The sequence below is a fragment of the Hippocampus bargibanti genome, linkage group LG03 (assembly GCF_051943395.1).
Source record: "Hippocampus bargibanti isolate YZ-2025 linkage group LG03, ASM5194339v1, whole genome shotgun sequence".
NCBI classification, from domain to species: Eukaryota; Metazoa; Chordata; class Actinopteri; order Syngnathiformes; family Syngnathidae; genus Hippocampus; species Hippocampus bargibanti.
The window spans coordinates 19,431,709-19,447,296 of record NC_142736.1 but is presented as its reverse complement, the minus strand read 5'-3'; the positions used below and the strand labels follow the sequence as shown (position 1 = coordinate 19,447,296).

The 15,588-nt window shown below is 39.3% G+C and overlaps 1 protein-coding gene across 2 annotated transcripts in view; it reads left to right on the top strand.

The window, feature by feature from the left end:
- Positions 1-15,588, top strand: part of dennd2b (DENN domain containing 2B) — a 53,864-nt gene that overhangs the window by 29,607 nt on the left and 8,669 nt on the right. For both annotated transcript variants that reach the window (XM_088992425.1, XM_088992423.1), the window contains exons 5-14: positions 2,039-2,160; positions 3,271-3,486; positions 6,176-6,269; positions 6,345-6,389; positions 6,618-6,802; positions 8,548-8,657; positions 9,183-9,252; positions 11,375-11,452; positions 12,799-12,939; positions 13,107-13,255. In XM_088992425.1, coding sequence (XP_088848551.1) covers positions 2,039-2,160; positions 3,271-3,486; positions 6,176-6,269; positions 6,345-6,389; positions 6,618-6,802; positions 8,548-8,657; positions 9,183-9,252; positions 11,375-11,452; positions 12,799-12,939; positions 13,107-13,255 — 1,210 coding nt within the window. The remainder of the gene's footprint in view (positions 1-2,038; positions 2,161-3,270; positions 3,487-6,175; positions 6,270-6,344; positions 6,390-6,617; positions 6,803-8,547; positions 8,658-9,182; positions 9,253-11,374; positions 11,453-12,798; positions 12,940-13,106; positions 13,256-15,588) is intronic.

Below are 15,588 nucleotides of genomic sequence, written 5' to 3'. Positions count from 1 at the left end.
CTTTACTACACTGATTCTATGATTCAGCCGTCTGTGTTGTTGATTTCGGTGACATTAGTCTTATGTGTTACCGTCATTGACATAGTTTCCTGCTGAGACTCTTGTAAAGACATCTGGCCAAAGCTCAGGTTGCATTAAGAGAGATGTTCAATCACACAGTGTAGTCGAGGTGTATCCACCCTCTGCATTAGACCGTGTTAGAGAGGAGTAAATAGTACCCTGCAGTACATTAGCTGCTTCACAGACATGTAATTTTCCCAGCAAGCTCCTATTACAGCGCTGCTTCATTTTAATGGACTTGCTGCACAGCATGGGGGCCATCCATGCGAGTCTTTCTCATCGTGCTCAACTCCGATGAAACATACACTGTCATTCAGGAAAGCAGATTTTCTTCTCTCTGCCCTACCCCTCAAGTTTAAAAATTAACTTTAAAATAACAAAACAAAGTTCGGCTGGCGGGTTAATGGAATACGCACTCCACATACACTCAGTGTTTTAGCTCACTCTCCGGAGTGAGCTAAAACAAATTTAATAGCTCATCTATATTTTTTTTCCTTTGGAAATTATAATCACATTTATTTCTTTTAAATGTGTTGTATATAATAATTAAAATGAGTTTGGAACAGGCACCGGCCCACCCAATGTTATTCTCAGGTTGCAAGGTTTGGTGTTTAACTACTGCTTTGCCTCAGATGTAATGCTAATGCTTTCTCTGACTCTGAATGGACTTACATGCACAAAAATACAAAAGAAAACAATGGCTTCTGATGTGTTGACGGGTATTGTTGCACATCACGATATGTTGAAGCATCCCAAATTGAATCTGGAAAAGATGGCATTTCCATATGGTTTGCTCGACCCATATTGCCAAGAAAAATGTCACACGCTACTTAGAGGATACTATGGTCATTTTTTTCTGCAGTATCGGTAAGTCAGTCAAATGATTATTCAGTCCCGGTCGTTGATTTGAGTCCTTTACTTTCTCACAGTTGTCAGACGCTGCCAACAGCCTTTTCTTAGTGGAACTATCTGAGTTGACTTGGACTCATGACAAATGTTCCTGTTATTTAAGTTGGCCCTCAGTCAGGCTGCATTTCCCTATAATATGCATATTCTTTCCATTTCTACTATAATTTACTTTCTGAAACCCAAGGAAAAGAGTGAATTAACACACTTGAACTTTTAGTACAGTGTCACGTTTGACATGTTAGTCCCAAAAAGCGGCCTATACTTTATGGTCATTTGAGGTTATACAGACGGAAGCTGGTATTTTCCCTGCTTTTTCCCATCTTGGGAGTCAATGAGTGGTGACATCAACCTGTGAATTTGTGAGGTTCTGATAAACAATAGTATCGGAGACAATGATGTAATGTAGTGAGCCGTGACCAGGGCATGGATTTAACACCAAAGACTCATTTATTTGCAGCCCATTGTGTTGAAAGGAATTGTCCACACACAACGTTGATGGAACAAACTGCATTGGCACTGACAAAATCCAGACATGTCTGTCATCATTTGAAGCATCAATGTATCTTGATTACGGAGTGAAAGTAGCAAAAGATAGATACTGTAGATTTACTGTCAATATACGGATGGGTGGATAAATAGTTGTATAGATAGATTTGTCTCTTCTGATATTCTCCAAGACCTGATCAGATTTATGATCACACAGGAACGGAAGTTACTTATCACGAAGGTTTTATCACACAAAAAAATCTTTACAAAGATGAACCTCTTCTTCCTCGTTGGAGCAGACGGTTTACATGCCTGGACAGTGACTCATCAGCTTCAGTTCGGCTCACTAGGTTCTCTGGGGCTCAATGCCAAGCACAACTGTTTTGAAAAAGCGAACTCCAGCTGGGAATGACCATTGACTTTTCTTCCTTGACTCCTTGCTTTACACACAAACTTGAGTAAGATCTTCTGAAGCTCCTTACACCCTCATCTACACCTTTTGACCACACAGTCTTATGGACTGCATCCCACAATACATTGATTGTAATTTAAGATGTACTGAATCTGAGCATTGTGTCCACAGAGAAGGAGAACCCATATGAGGATGTTGACCTGAAGCGGAGGAGTTTGAGTCGGAAAAGTTGTCATTTGGAGACCAGCAGATCTTGGACTGCTATGGACCGGAAGCAAAATTCTCCACCTCAGGTAAACCTAAAGCTTTCTTCAGATTACATGACTTTATTATTTTCGAAAAAGATTTCATACAGAGTGAGTCAATTTCCGAGCTCTTATTCAGCCCATTTTTTTGTGCCTGACTTTGACTACCAGTGCTGTATGGTGGCAATGTACTCATCCCAACTTGCTTCACAGTAAGCCGCAGTTTGGGAGTTATTCAACAATTACTCTAAAGCACAAGTGTCAAGGCCCGGGGGCCAAATCTGGACCGCCAAGTAATTTTATTCTCCCGCAAAAGCAAAACAAGCATGTTAAGTGACACGATGCTTGCAAAAGTCCGAACCAAACTTTCAAATTGTCGTATGAAAACCACAATAACAGTCATTATTCTTGACTTCAGATTTGTAAACTAGTTATTCATTAATGTGTTGTGCATTCTGAATGTACTATGTGGAAGAGATTAAACATTCTAATGATTTCCCCAAATTCATAACGGCCCTCGAGAGGAAACCGTATCTACAATGTGTCCCGTGACAGAAAATGAGTTTGAAACCTCTGCCCTAAAGAGAGACTTCAAGCTGTTATCTGCCACCCACAAACGAGGGTTATCGTAAAAAAAAATAATGAAAAAATGCATTTAGTGTTTTGTTTTTAACACCCACAAACTGCTTTGCCTTAAGAATGCCCCTACTTTCTTAATGCTTGTACGGTGGAAAAAAATTGACGGGCTAATGAAAATCATCAATGGCTGTGGTTTTCTAACCCTTTGGGCATGTGATATTTGAGCAACACAAACTGTGGTGCAACACATATAGACAGACATATCACAGGCATGTATTATTTATCATGTGTTTAAAACAAACAAACAAACAAACAAACAAACAAACACGTATTGCAGCTCCTGAGAATAGTGGTGAACCTGATCCGTATTTGTCTGTCTTACTATTAATGCCACATCCCGGTTGTCTTGTTCCTGTTGAAGACCACATGTAGCAGCATCATATATTGAATATATTTTTGGGGGCACATTAAAACAGAAGGATGGTGTTTACATTGCTTTGAATTGAAAAATATGTTGGTTATATATTGTGGTTGATGTATTTGGCATGAACCTCTTCCTTTTCAACTTTCTTTCATTAGTTGCCATCCAAACCCAGCAGTCAGTCCCTTCGCCTCCTGAACACCAACGACCGGATGAGTCACCGGGTATCACAGTTGTCCAAACGCCACAGTCACGATGAAACGTTACTCCTCCCGCAGATGGGTATGTCAGCTTCCTCTTGTGGCCTGCTGGATGATAGCCTTTGTGGCACCAGCGATAACCTGGCCTCACACAGACATTGGCGGGTTCCCAAGGTACGCATAGGGTCCAACACAAACACCTCCACTTAGCCCTCGCAGAGTCCTACTTGTATTCCCTTAAAGGCCTCTAGGATTCTTATAGCGCTTTGGTTTCGAGCAGTGGTTTCCAAAGTGTAAGCCATTCCTCCCTTGAGTAGTGCCCGATGACTTTAGTGTCAGGCGTAGAAGTATGGCAAAAATACATAACATTTGAAATACGTTCATATAAAACTGTGACCTGCTTAGTCATATCAAATACGTGTTCAGGGAAAATAGATTGATGTTTTGTTAGCTTGATAAAAGAGGAGTGTCTATGGATGGGACCAAAACTTACTCAACTGTTGCGCAGTATGGAGGGTTCGCCAACTTGTTTTCAATTACAATTGTCAGCCACTGGCTTTACTGAGATTTAAAATTTGAATTGTTAAACTGTGTCACATCACATATGCAACAGCCAATCACAAATGTTGTATCATATGAGAATATCAAGTCAGATTCAGTTGGCCATCTCCTTTTTCAACGCCTATATCCTACTGTATGGTTCTGTCACTAACAAATTGTTGCAGAATGAATTATTCTATCTGTTCGTTGTACTAAGTTCATCCTGTCTACTTGATATTTAATATTAAGCAGATTCTTTACTTACAGACAGTGTCGGTGTTCAATTAGCTGACATGTTTCGGCGACGAAGGCGGAAGTAGTCGCCGAAACATGTCAGCTAATTGAACACCTACACAGTCTGTAAGTAAAGAATCTGCTTAATATTATTCTATCTGTTGTTGTATCGAGTCCTTGAGTATTTGCCTCAATTGCGCTACGTTGTAAAAACATCAAGAGTCACAGTTTTTCTGTCAGGCCGACTTACTTCAAGAAGGGCATCATTAATTTTAGATATTATGTGTGTCTTGATTTGTATCAATTACTTTTGCTTGATAAACACAAAATTACTGAAAAACAGACCTCATATTGCAATATGTCACTTTAATGGCAACAATTTCAACGCATAAGTGCATCCATTTTGGGTCCAACAAGACCCTACATGTGCAAATGAGACGAGCAAAGAGATGGCAGCCGAGCTACATTTTCTAAGGAGGTATCTGTTATCATCCGAAAGCTCCTCCATCCCAGCGCCAGTTGGCTTTGAGTCGTTCCTGTTCAGTATGACCGAAATACAAGCGGAATCCACGCTCAGGAATTAACTCATTCACAGACAATTTTCAATGATACATCTGAACACGGATGCGCCAGGAGGAATATATCTTGAGAATGTGGGTCATAAATGCAAGATAAAATTCTTACAAGACAATGATTTGTTTTATCTGCTGGACCAGCATCCAGCAAAGCTAGGTTATCATCGTATTTTTTGCACACTAAACTAATTGTCCATATACAATCTGGACAACCTGAAGACATCTTATGAAGGTATTTCCTTTTTAATCTCAAATTCAATGTTGAACTCATTCACTGCCAGACGATGTGCAAAAATGTGTCCACTCCAATGCCAGAGTTTCGGTCATTTTCACTCACAGTGAATATTGGGTTTTCGGACTACATAAACATTCAATACAGCGGTAGAAACCTTTGACTCTCTTATTTCATGAAAACAATGAATTCCTAGGTTATATGGGTCTGGAGTAGCATGTAAATAAGGGAAATGTGCCCCTCCCCGTAGAAGGGAAAAAACATTGCCAGAGGTCTCACCAGCACTTTATTGGCACCCCCGCAAGAAAAAACAAAACCCGAACAAATTCGGGAATGGCGCTCCACATCATATTTTCAATTCTCGAATAAATTCGGGTATGGCAGTGAATGAGTTAAGATGCCGAGACACCATAGCAGAGCTGGACTCTCTTTATCATGTTTCTGGAGGTACGGTGAGACAAACTATGTTAATTATTCCAGCATTGTCCATAAGTGTCGGGTTTACAATTGAGCACCAAGTCAGCTGCACTTCCCGAACCACTTCTTCTCTAAAGTGTATTTCGTGTCATTACAAGACCATCCCGTGCTGCATGTTTCAAATCCAATGTGGAATCTCACTCACTAGATTATAGATAGATCATAGAATATTGGCTAAAAACAACAATATGGCAACATCCTTTCAGAATTTACATTATCCATGAATTCCGAGAAGTCAGCAGCTACATTTTTACGTGACGGACCAGTTGCTTTCAGGTTCCACTTGGTGTGCGGCGGTTTTTGGAATCACTGAAAAATCCTGAAAATAGAGCCAATCTTTTTCTTGACAAAAGCTAATATGAAAAAAACATTCAATGTTGAAACATGAATACAAGCAGCATTGTACCGGTGCGTAGTGCGGGTGACAAAGTACGATGTTTTATGGCAGGGGTGTCAAAATCCGGTATTCCAGGGCCGCCGTCCTACCTGTTTTCCAAGTCTCTCTGGCTCAATGGACGCACCTGATTCTAATGATCAGATCATCAGCAAGCTCTGTGGAAGTCTGACACGCGCCCGTTCACTTGAATCAGGTGCATTGCAATAGGGAGACTTGTAGGACCGCGGCCCTCAAGGACCAGAGTTTGACACCCCTGTTTTATGGTCTACTGTTCTTGAGTAAAACTTCACTTGGTGTAAATTATCCCTCCAGTATTCTGTTCAACACATTCGTTAAGCAATACTTGTGAGTAGCCATGACTGTTTTTTGTATTTATTAACATGAAACCACACTGTGATCTGTTTACAGTTGGTCCAGAGAATCAACTCCATCTACTGCAGTAAACGTGGGAAGAAGAGACTTAAAAAGCTGTCCATGACCAATCTTGACACCTCTTTGAGAGGTATGTTGTTGTTTTTTTTTTAACATGGGTATATTAACATCCTAACCGTGTGTGAAATTGCCCTTTGCCCTTCAGATGACAACAGCGAGAGTGAGAGCGACTCTGATGACAGGTTCAAAGGTAAGTGACCACAATGCCAGTTTTCCAGGGATTAGATGCAACACTTCTGTGAAAGTTAAGCAGTTTTCTCAGGAAAAGTGGAATCCAGCTGCAGATGTAATACTCTCTTCTCAGATGCTTTTTTTTAACAATGCAAAATCAGCCTATGAAATACCGTGTGTTCTAAATTCACCTATCTGCATTGCTAAGATTGATTTTCATAGATTATTCTTTCATTCTCAACCCCAGCTCACACCCAGAGGTTGTTGAAATTACAGTCCATGCTTCGACGGGCCCCCAGCTACCGCACGCTGGAGCTGCAACTAATTGAATGGCAGGAAAGAGAACTCTTCGAGTATTTTGTTGTGGTGTCTTTGAAAAAGAAGCAGAGCAAGAACTCCTATTCCCCAGAGGTCACTTACCAGTTCCCCAAGGTGAGGATTTGGTCATTGTAACCTGCTGTTGGTCTTTTTTGCATACGTATTTTACACCTGGCATACATTTCAAGTGATGTCATTCTTTTCTCCCGTGTGTGGTCTGAACAAAAAACAAAATAAAAACAAACGAACAAAAAAAACAGCATACTGTCTGATGTATTTAAAAGCCAAATAGTGGATACTTAATTGCGTGTATATTCATTGCAACACATTGCACACGCTTTTGGCAAAGGTGTAAAAGTTGAAAGAGTGTTTTTGGTGTTGGGTTTTCTACGGCTTATCATTTTTGCCGTGGGAGAGGACTGAAAGTGCAAAATGAAGTTTGAAAGGATGGAACTGGGTTAGTGGAATTAAAAAAAAAAACAATAAATATGTCACTTCATAATTTTAAAGAAAGCAGCCACCACATATAAGCCATGTTTTTTTATTTTGCTCATCCCGTATAGGTGGCAATTGATTTTGAGTGTATGCTCCCATCCTGCGTGTGCTGAAACAGACAAAACACTGCTCTGGGACACCGAAAGTCACATAGGAAACGTGTCCTTATGGAATGGCTCTTTCCTGTATCTGGCCCCAAGTCGGCCAGGCTGAGTGTGTACATATCAAATTGAAACAAATATGTAGACTACATAAATATTCATAGTAATTCAGATTCGTACCTTGACTTTTAGAACAATCCAGGTCATTCAGAAGCTCCGAAATTGCATTGCTGGAGATGACATGTTGCAATATTTTTTGTTTCTGGGATTTCAAAAATGTTTACATGAGCAAAAACATTCTCCAAGCTGTCTCATTTATCGTGCCTCTGCTATGCTACCCTCTCTTCTCAGATGCTTTTTTTTAACAATGCAAAATCAGCTCATGAAATACTATGTATTCTAAATTCACCTATCTGCATATCGTCTTCCCACACCGTACAAGATAAACCGCATTGGAATAAAGCAAATTTTGCAGGCACAGTCCTGATGCCGACCAGTTCGTAAATCAGCCGTCTGTTTGTACAATCCATGAGTGGATCAGGCTTCAAGTTTTTTAGTTACCAAATTGCAGTCATAAAACACAAAACACTTGTTACATTCCATCCATCCACCCATCCATTGTTAAGACCACTTTTCATGAAACCTCCAAAATAATAAACATAATGTATGTTAAATTTCACAGCAGCAAAGTTATGAAAGGAAGAGGAAAGGAAAGAAAGAAATAGAAAAACAAAATACAGGAGCTGCTGGAAAGACAGCCACGCTCGCGGCGCCATGATGAAGTCAAAAGAACAAAACAAAAAACTATTAACAAATAATATGACAACACAAAGACACAGTCATTCATTCATTCTTCATTCATTGTGGAATGTGCACGTCTACTACTACTACTACTACTACTACTACTACGTCTACTACCACTACTACTACTACTTTATAGTAATACCGATTTTTTTAATAATATCTTACCAAAATGGTTTCTTTTTCTAGCCTTCTATAATCGAAAGTTACAAAAATGCAGCAATGATTTATCTTTGTTTTTTATCTTTGTTACAATAGATATAACGAAACATTTTGCCACACAGCTACAAATACCCTAGTAGCAATTACAAATAGAACTGTGGCGTGCCAAATCGTTTCAGAGACAAATAAGCATTACCAATTGTTTTGTGTCACAATAGCACTGCTCACGTGTAGGTGTTATCATGCCGATCGCAGTTCTCTGCAGACAGAATTATTTGAACGACTTCTCTTTTTCTACAGCTGGAGAGGCTCACCAAGCAGATGAGAGAAGCAGAACAGAGGCTCAAAGCTATTCCTCAGTTCTGTTTCCCGGATGCAAAAGACTGGAATCCTGTGACGGAATATTCCAGGTATACCAGACTGAGTGTACATATCAAATTGAAACAAATATGTAGACTACATAAATATTCATAGTAATTCAGATTCGTACCTTGACTTTTAGAAGAACCCAACACCACCCCAGAAGTATTTCTGATAATAATTTCAGGGTAGTTGTATGACTGTTCCCTAAACATATATTGTATGCGATTTTGAAATGGTTATATTTTCATTTTAAAAAGCATGTGCAATAAGGATTTTATCATCCACTGCAATTTATAGACATGGAAATTCCACCTGTTGCTCAACTCAAGTCTTAATTCATACATACTATTAAGCATGCTTTTATTATTATTCTGATGTTGATGATGATGATGATGATGAAAAAAATCCCAAGAGAGCATATTCAGAATTGGTGCAGAAAAAATGCATTTCTTATAAAAACATTACCTAGAAATGTTGTGTTATTTTTAGTATTACAGTTTATCACTTTTCTAGAGAACACAATGGATAGCTGCTATGCCTTATCCTGTGTCAATTGTTGTTCCTTGCTACAGTGAGACCTTTTCCTTCATGTTGACCGGTGAAGACGGTAGCAGGAGATTTGGCTACTGCAGACGCTTGCTGGTCAGCTACCGTTCATCCGCCCCTCCCCCTTTTCTGTGCTTCCATGTACACCCTTGCTGAGCCTTGTTTGTTTTGACAGACCTTTTCATTTGCACATGAGATAGGGTTTTCAAATGACGCCACAGTTGATTTTCTGGGTCTGGAGGAAGACTGTATAATTAATTAAAAAACATACAGACACACACTTGATATTGATGTGAATATTGCAACACTCAACGATTCAGCTAAATAGCATGAAAGTAGGAGAAAAATGTTAACAGTGCCATTCAAGTAGTTTAAGATTGAATCAGGCATGACATAAAATACTTATCCTCTGTTGTGAACTGAAAATGCTCATTTTAGCACATTTCCTTGACTATGAGTAAAATTAGCAAAAAACAATGTTAGTTGTTGTCTTTTAGAGTGCGCTTGTTGATTGATTTTACATGGGTCTCGCACCCATAGGCAATATGGGTGTCAACGCCCATACTTTTCCTTGTGAAAGGGTTCAACACTCGTCCCACTCACAAAATCAATCACTCTGTTTTTTTTAAATATAACAATGACTTTTGTTTTCATATTTTTATAAGCAATATTCTACCCTGTAAAACTTTCATCGATTATGTCTTCATCTTTTTCTTTTTGTGCTATTTTTCAATTCTGGACCTGTCTGATATGGGGTTTTTATATCTGTGTTTTCCACAACTAGTGCCCCTATTTAATACATAAATATTGGAACAGCTTTACATAAATCCGTCAAGGGCCTCATTATTAGTATGAGTAAACAGCGCAGCGTTGCATTAATAGCAATATGTAGTTGGCCTGCTAATATGCCAAATATGTCCTGCTTGTGTGCAGAAATGCCACACAGTAAGAAGGCAGTAGTGCAATAAAATAAGAAGCAGGTTCTCTTACTTGTGAGGACGGAGAGCATAGTTTTATATGCAACTTAACATGGATGTGAAGAATAGCGAATACATGCTTGAATGGGTTTCCATGCTTTATGGATTGTTTTTCTTGTGCCCGAGGGAGGAAATTACTGAAAGGAATTGTGATTCAGTCTGAACAAAATAACCAAATCCAAACATCAGTACTCACTTGGTCAGGACTACACACTATCCCCTTCTTCATCAAGATGTCTGAAACAAATATAAATAGTGAATTTGCAATCACAGCATTTATCCTAAAAATAGTAAAGATAAAGATGCAGCTGAATTTGGCCTCTCATTCACCTCTGATCAAGCCAGATGGCCGTCTGATTCTGTCTGCTTCTACTCAAGTCTTCTTTTTGCTCGTGGGGAGTTTTTACTTGCTGTCAATTGTTTGCTCAGGACACGTTTGCAGAGTCTCTTTAATTTTAGAAGCATATAAGTGGGGGGAAGCAACAAAGCTAAGGGGAAAAACTGTGATTTGAGGACATCTCTGTCATAATGAGGCCACAAAGTGTTTTGAACTTTTTTAATGGACCTTTTTTGATTGAGCTACCTGTCCAGTTCATAACTTGGGGCTACTGAACTACACTGCTCTTTCTGCAAAAGTTAATTTTCAAAGATTCACTCTGAAGGTCAATGTAGTGGACGCCTCCGCTCATACTTTACCTCTTGTGATGACCGTGGATGAATGTTGATCGAAGACTTTAATGAAAGTAGAAGAAGAGGTGAGCCCCTCTCTGTCAGTGGCTTTGTTTCCTCCCTCCTGTCCGTCCAGCAAGTTGGCAAGCAAGCGAGCATTCCTGAGCACTTGAATCAAGCTCCACACAGTTTATTTAATCATCCATTAGGAAAGGCAGCGGAGAAACAAGAGAAAATGGTATACCAAATATGGACACATGGTTTAGTGTTTCCACAGGCCTTGTGGAAGTGTCTCGAGGATCGTCTCAATGTGCGAGTGAATGTTAGAAAGGTAGATAGAATGAACGGGAGCAGGAAAATGCACCTGTGTTTAGCAAACGGCTCACCTCAAATAGTTTTGACATTTCAGCGACAGTCTCTCAACAATATGAGCAGTCAGGGTTCTATTTTTAGGCGGGTTTCAACACCTTTTACCCTTTGCTAACCTTTCCTTCTTTCACTCGTAAAACTACAGTCCTCTAAAGCTGATAAATCTGTCATCGCTACTGTTCAATTCGGCCTTTTTCTTTCAGCCGAGTGGGAAAGGACCACGCCTTCCAGAAGTGTACTGTGTCATCAGCAGACTAGGCTGTTTTGACTTGTTCTCCACAGTGAGTTCATGCAAACACACAGATAGTGTGACATTGGAGCTGAATTTTGACCTTCAACTTTATTTCTGTCCATGACACCTCACGCTGGTATTGTTTTCTTTGTTGTTTTTTTTTGTTTAGATTCTGAGTTCCTCATGTTAGCGTTTGCACTTTTACTGTAGTCCCAAGAAAAGTCCAAGCATGACAAAAACACAAAACCAAAAAAGAAAAAAAAAACAATCAGATGCAAATGTAATCAGGTTTAGTGTTTCCACAGGCCTTGTGAAAGTGTCTCGAGGATCGTCTCAACGTGCGAGTGAATGTTAGAAAGGTAGATAGAATGAACGGGAGCAGGAAAAAGCACCTGCAAACGGCTCACCTCAAATAGTTTTAATGTTTCAGCGGCAGTCTCTCAACAATATGAGCAGTCAGGGTTCTATTTTCACTCCTTCCGAATGCTCCTAGCTGTCAAATTTTAGAACCCATTGTCAAAATTTTAGAACCCGCCAGTCAAAAAGTTTGCCCACCCCCTCAAAACTTTCAAGGGTCTTACCATGGTGTGCCGTATATCAAGATGCAAACTTAATCAGGCACTTCCTGATTAAGTTTCAAATTGAATCCTGCTGAATTCTGCACGACAATTTTGAAATAAAGAACATTTTAATGTAGCTTTTCAAAGTTCTGGTGTCATTCACATTATCAATGCCTCCCTTTTCCATAATTAGCTGCTCCAAAGACAGGTCTATATCCTGGACTGTCACGCTCGCCTGCTTTGGATTATTTTTTGTTTTACTCATCTCCCACAACAATCACATCAAGTTACACTCACAGCCGGTCACTGTTTCGTAAACTAGAAAAAAAAGCACATTTGCGCTTTGGATCATGCTACACTAAGCTGACCAATTTAACCGTTCACAATTTAGTTTTAGATCAAGCTTTGCCCTCTGTTTGAATACTGTTCAACGTGAACCACATTAATCTGTAAGAGCCTCAGAGGCATTTCAGTAAACAGCCACAAATTTACCAAATGTTTACAGTATGTTGTGGAGTGAAAATATTTACACAGTGTCGTGAATTTTTAACATCGCCAACCTCCCACAGTGTGCTAATATTCGTATTTGGACATTTGGATATTGTCACATTCGAAGAAATAAACAAACAATATATATATATAAATTCCAAAAATAGACAGACGATAGTATATTTATTCATTTGAATTGTGTTTTTTGATAAAAAATAAAGAGTCAGATTGTGTCGTGACAGCAACATTATCGTTGAAATTGCACCAGGCTTTGTGTTATTCAAAGGCTTTGTGTTATCCATAATGTCCATAAATATACCCCACTCCTTTCTTCGTCATTGTTTAGATCTTGGATGAGGTCGAACGGCGTCGTGGGGTATCGGCAGCGCTTGTCTATCCTTTCATGAGGAGCCTGATGGAGTCGCCCTTTCCTGCGCCCGGAAAACTCATCAAAGTCAAGACCTTTCTTCCTGGTGCAGGAAATGAGGTCAGAATAGAGCCTGCTGCTGTCTTGACTTTCATCAGACACGTTAAGTGCTCCAAGTAATTCTCATTTGAAAGGAAACGTGATCGAAGCATCTTCGAGTTTCTCATATGTGATCTTGCCTGGTTGTGCGCACTTGTTAACCTGATGTTAACTTTGTGGTTGGTCAGGTCATCGAACTGAGGCGGCCCACCGACTCTAGACTGGAGCATGTGGACTTTGACAGCCTGTTTGGTTGCTTGGGCGTTCGCCAGGTTATTCGGGTCTTTGCGTCCCTGCTACTGGAGCGTCGGGTCATCTTTGTGGCTGATAAACTCAGGTGAGACTCCCTGTCGTAGTCACAAAAACTCTCACATCTATTTCAGAAACTGAAACCTTTGCATAAAGATGGATAAAAACATAATCGGAAGCATGTATTTCCAAAATAAATTTCAGTGTTGGGTTACAATGCAGTAACAAAATATGAACTATCGAATCAATAGTGCAGGTGAATTATGGTACTAATGACACCAACCACCAAGCAATGTATATTTTGTTGACAGTTCTAAATTAGTTAGTATTGAAATTATTGCATGTCCAATTACCACATTTCTTTCTTAATAGAAGCATACCCATATCGCTAAATCCACAATTGATTAAAATGCTGCTATAGATTATGCTAAAATGTTACCTGACTCATAAATAATTGTGGAAAAAGCCCATTGGGGATATGAATAATTTTCAAAATATTAATAAATGAAAATGGGAACTGCTTGTAAATCAGAGTTACACGCAAGTTTTTTGTTTCTTTGTAAATCTTTTGGTAAAACTTCCTCGTCATTTTTATTTTTCTGACTGAGTGTATTCATCTTGTCCGCCAAATAGCATAACGGCCTGTCATTTTTTAAATATTTTTGGACAACCCAATTTTTAAAACACACATTGTTTTGTTTTGCTGAACAACGTAACAAAAACGTCAACAAATGAAAGGGAAAAGAGCCAAGAAGAAATATCACAATTAAAAAAAAGTGTTTATACTTGTTTTTCAGAAATCAGGAGAAATGTCTAAGGCAATTATGCAATATGACTGACGATACTCACAAATGAACATTCCCTTTCAACACAAAGTTTCCATGTGTTTGAAATTGAGTAATTTAGCTGTTAAATTGAGGTGGAGATACAGATAAAGGAGCTGTTCACACAATGCATTTTGACATGTGCGTCATTGTGACACCAGTACAGCAACTCGGAAAACAAGTGCTATTCAATGTCCGACGTCATCCTACATCAGAATCAGAAGGCCTTTATTAGTCGCACAATAGGGAAATTTGCAGTCCACATCAGCCATTTGAAAGGGGGAGGGGGGTGAAAAGATTTTAAAAAAAAGTACAGTGATACCTCAGTTTACGAACACTTTAGCTCACGAACTTTTCGCCTCACGAACATTAAATTCGTGAGCATATATTCTTGGCTGACGAACTAGTTTTCTTGCCGACGAACCAAACCACAGCGCCACGGTGGATGGTGGGCTATTTGTGGGCAGATAAACACCAAACCACACAGTCAAACAGCACCACGGTGGCTGGCTGACGAGTTTTCTTCACCTCCCTTCTTTGAGTGCAGATGTGGTTTGTTATTGAGTGGAGTACTTTTGCTATTATGGGACCGAAAAAGACCGCACTACAGGCAGGTGTTAAGCCGAAGAGGACACCAAAAAAATTACGGTCGAAACAGCCGAAAAACACGAACGAGATGTGCGTTTGTGTGACTTAGCGTCCCAGTACCAGTATGCTAAGTCGACCGTTGCTACGTGTGGCTAAGGGTGTTTCTGCGTTGTCTAACCAACGGTCTCAGGCAATAGATGAGTTTGAAAAAATTCTGTTGATTTGGATTAATGAAGAGCAGTTAGCAGGGGACAATGTGAGTGAGGGTACTATCACCGAGAAAGCACGGCAACTTCACTCGGATATCATCAAAAGGCAACTACATCAACGACCATCACAAAGGTAAATAAAACAACTTTATTATGTATAGTACAGTTTATTTCTTTAATTACAATACAACAGCACATGTATTATACATAAAAGAAGTATATTTTGTGTAGTTTTAAGGCTTATTTAGTAGTAAATTCTTTTTTTATGGGGACCTGCAAACTGATTATTCAAATGTTTAATGATTTCTTATGGAAAATAAATGTTCGGCAGATAAACCTTTCGCCTTACACACACTTTCTGGGAACCAATTAAGTTCGTAAGTTGAGGTATCACTGTATTCTGAGCATAATAGAAATGTCAGAGGACTGAAAAATGTTTCATAATTAATTGTACACAGTGCAAGTATAAAAAAGCATATATGATATATGTAACTGTATTGAGTCAACATGAGGTGGCTGTGCTATTTACAATATGAGTCCAGGTTATTTATTTATTTATTTATTTATTTATTTATTTATTTATTTATTTATTTTAATGAACCCAGAAGGAGAAAGGAAAGGAAGTAGACAAACTAAGATGAATGCGGCGGCCGTATTTTCTCAGTCAAACTCAACAAGCTATGGGGGGTCTGGAGGGACAACTTGTCGCAGGCCCGTGAACGGTTTTTATAATGCTGGAGGCGAGGGAGGAGATGTGAGTCCCCATGCAAAAACAGAGTTTAAACAAACATCAGTGAGGG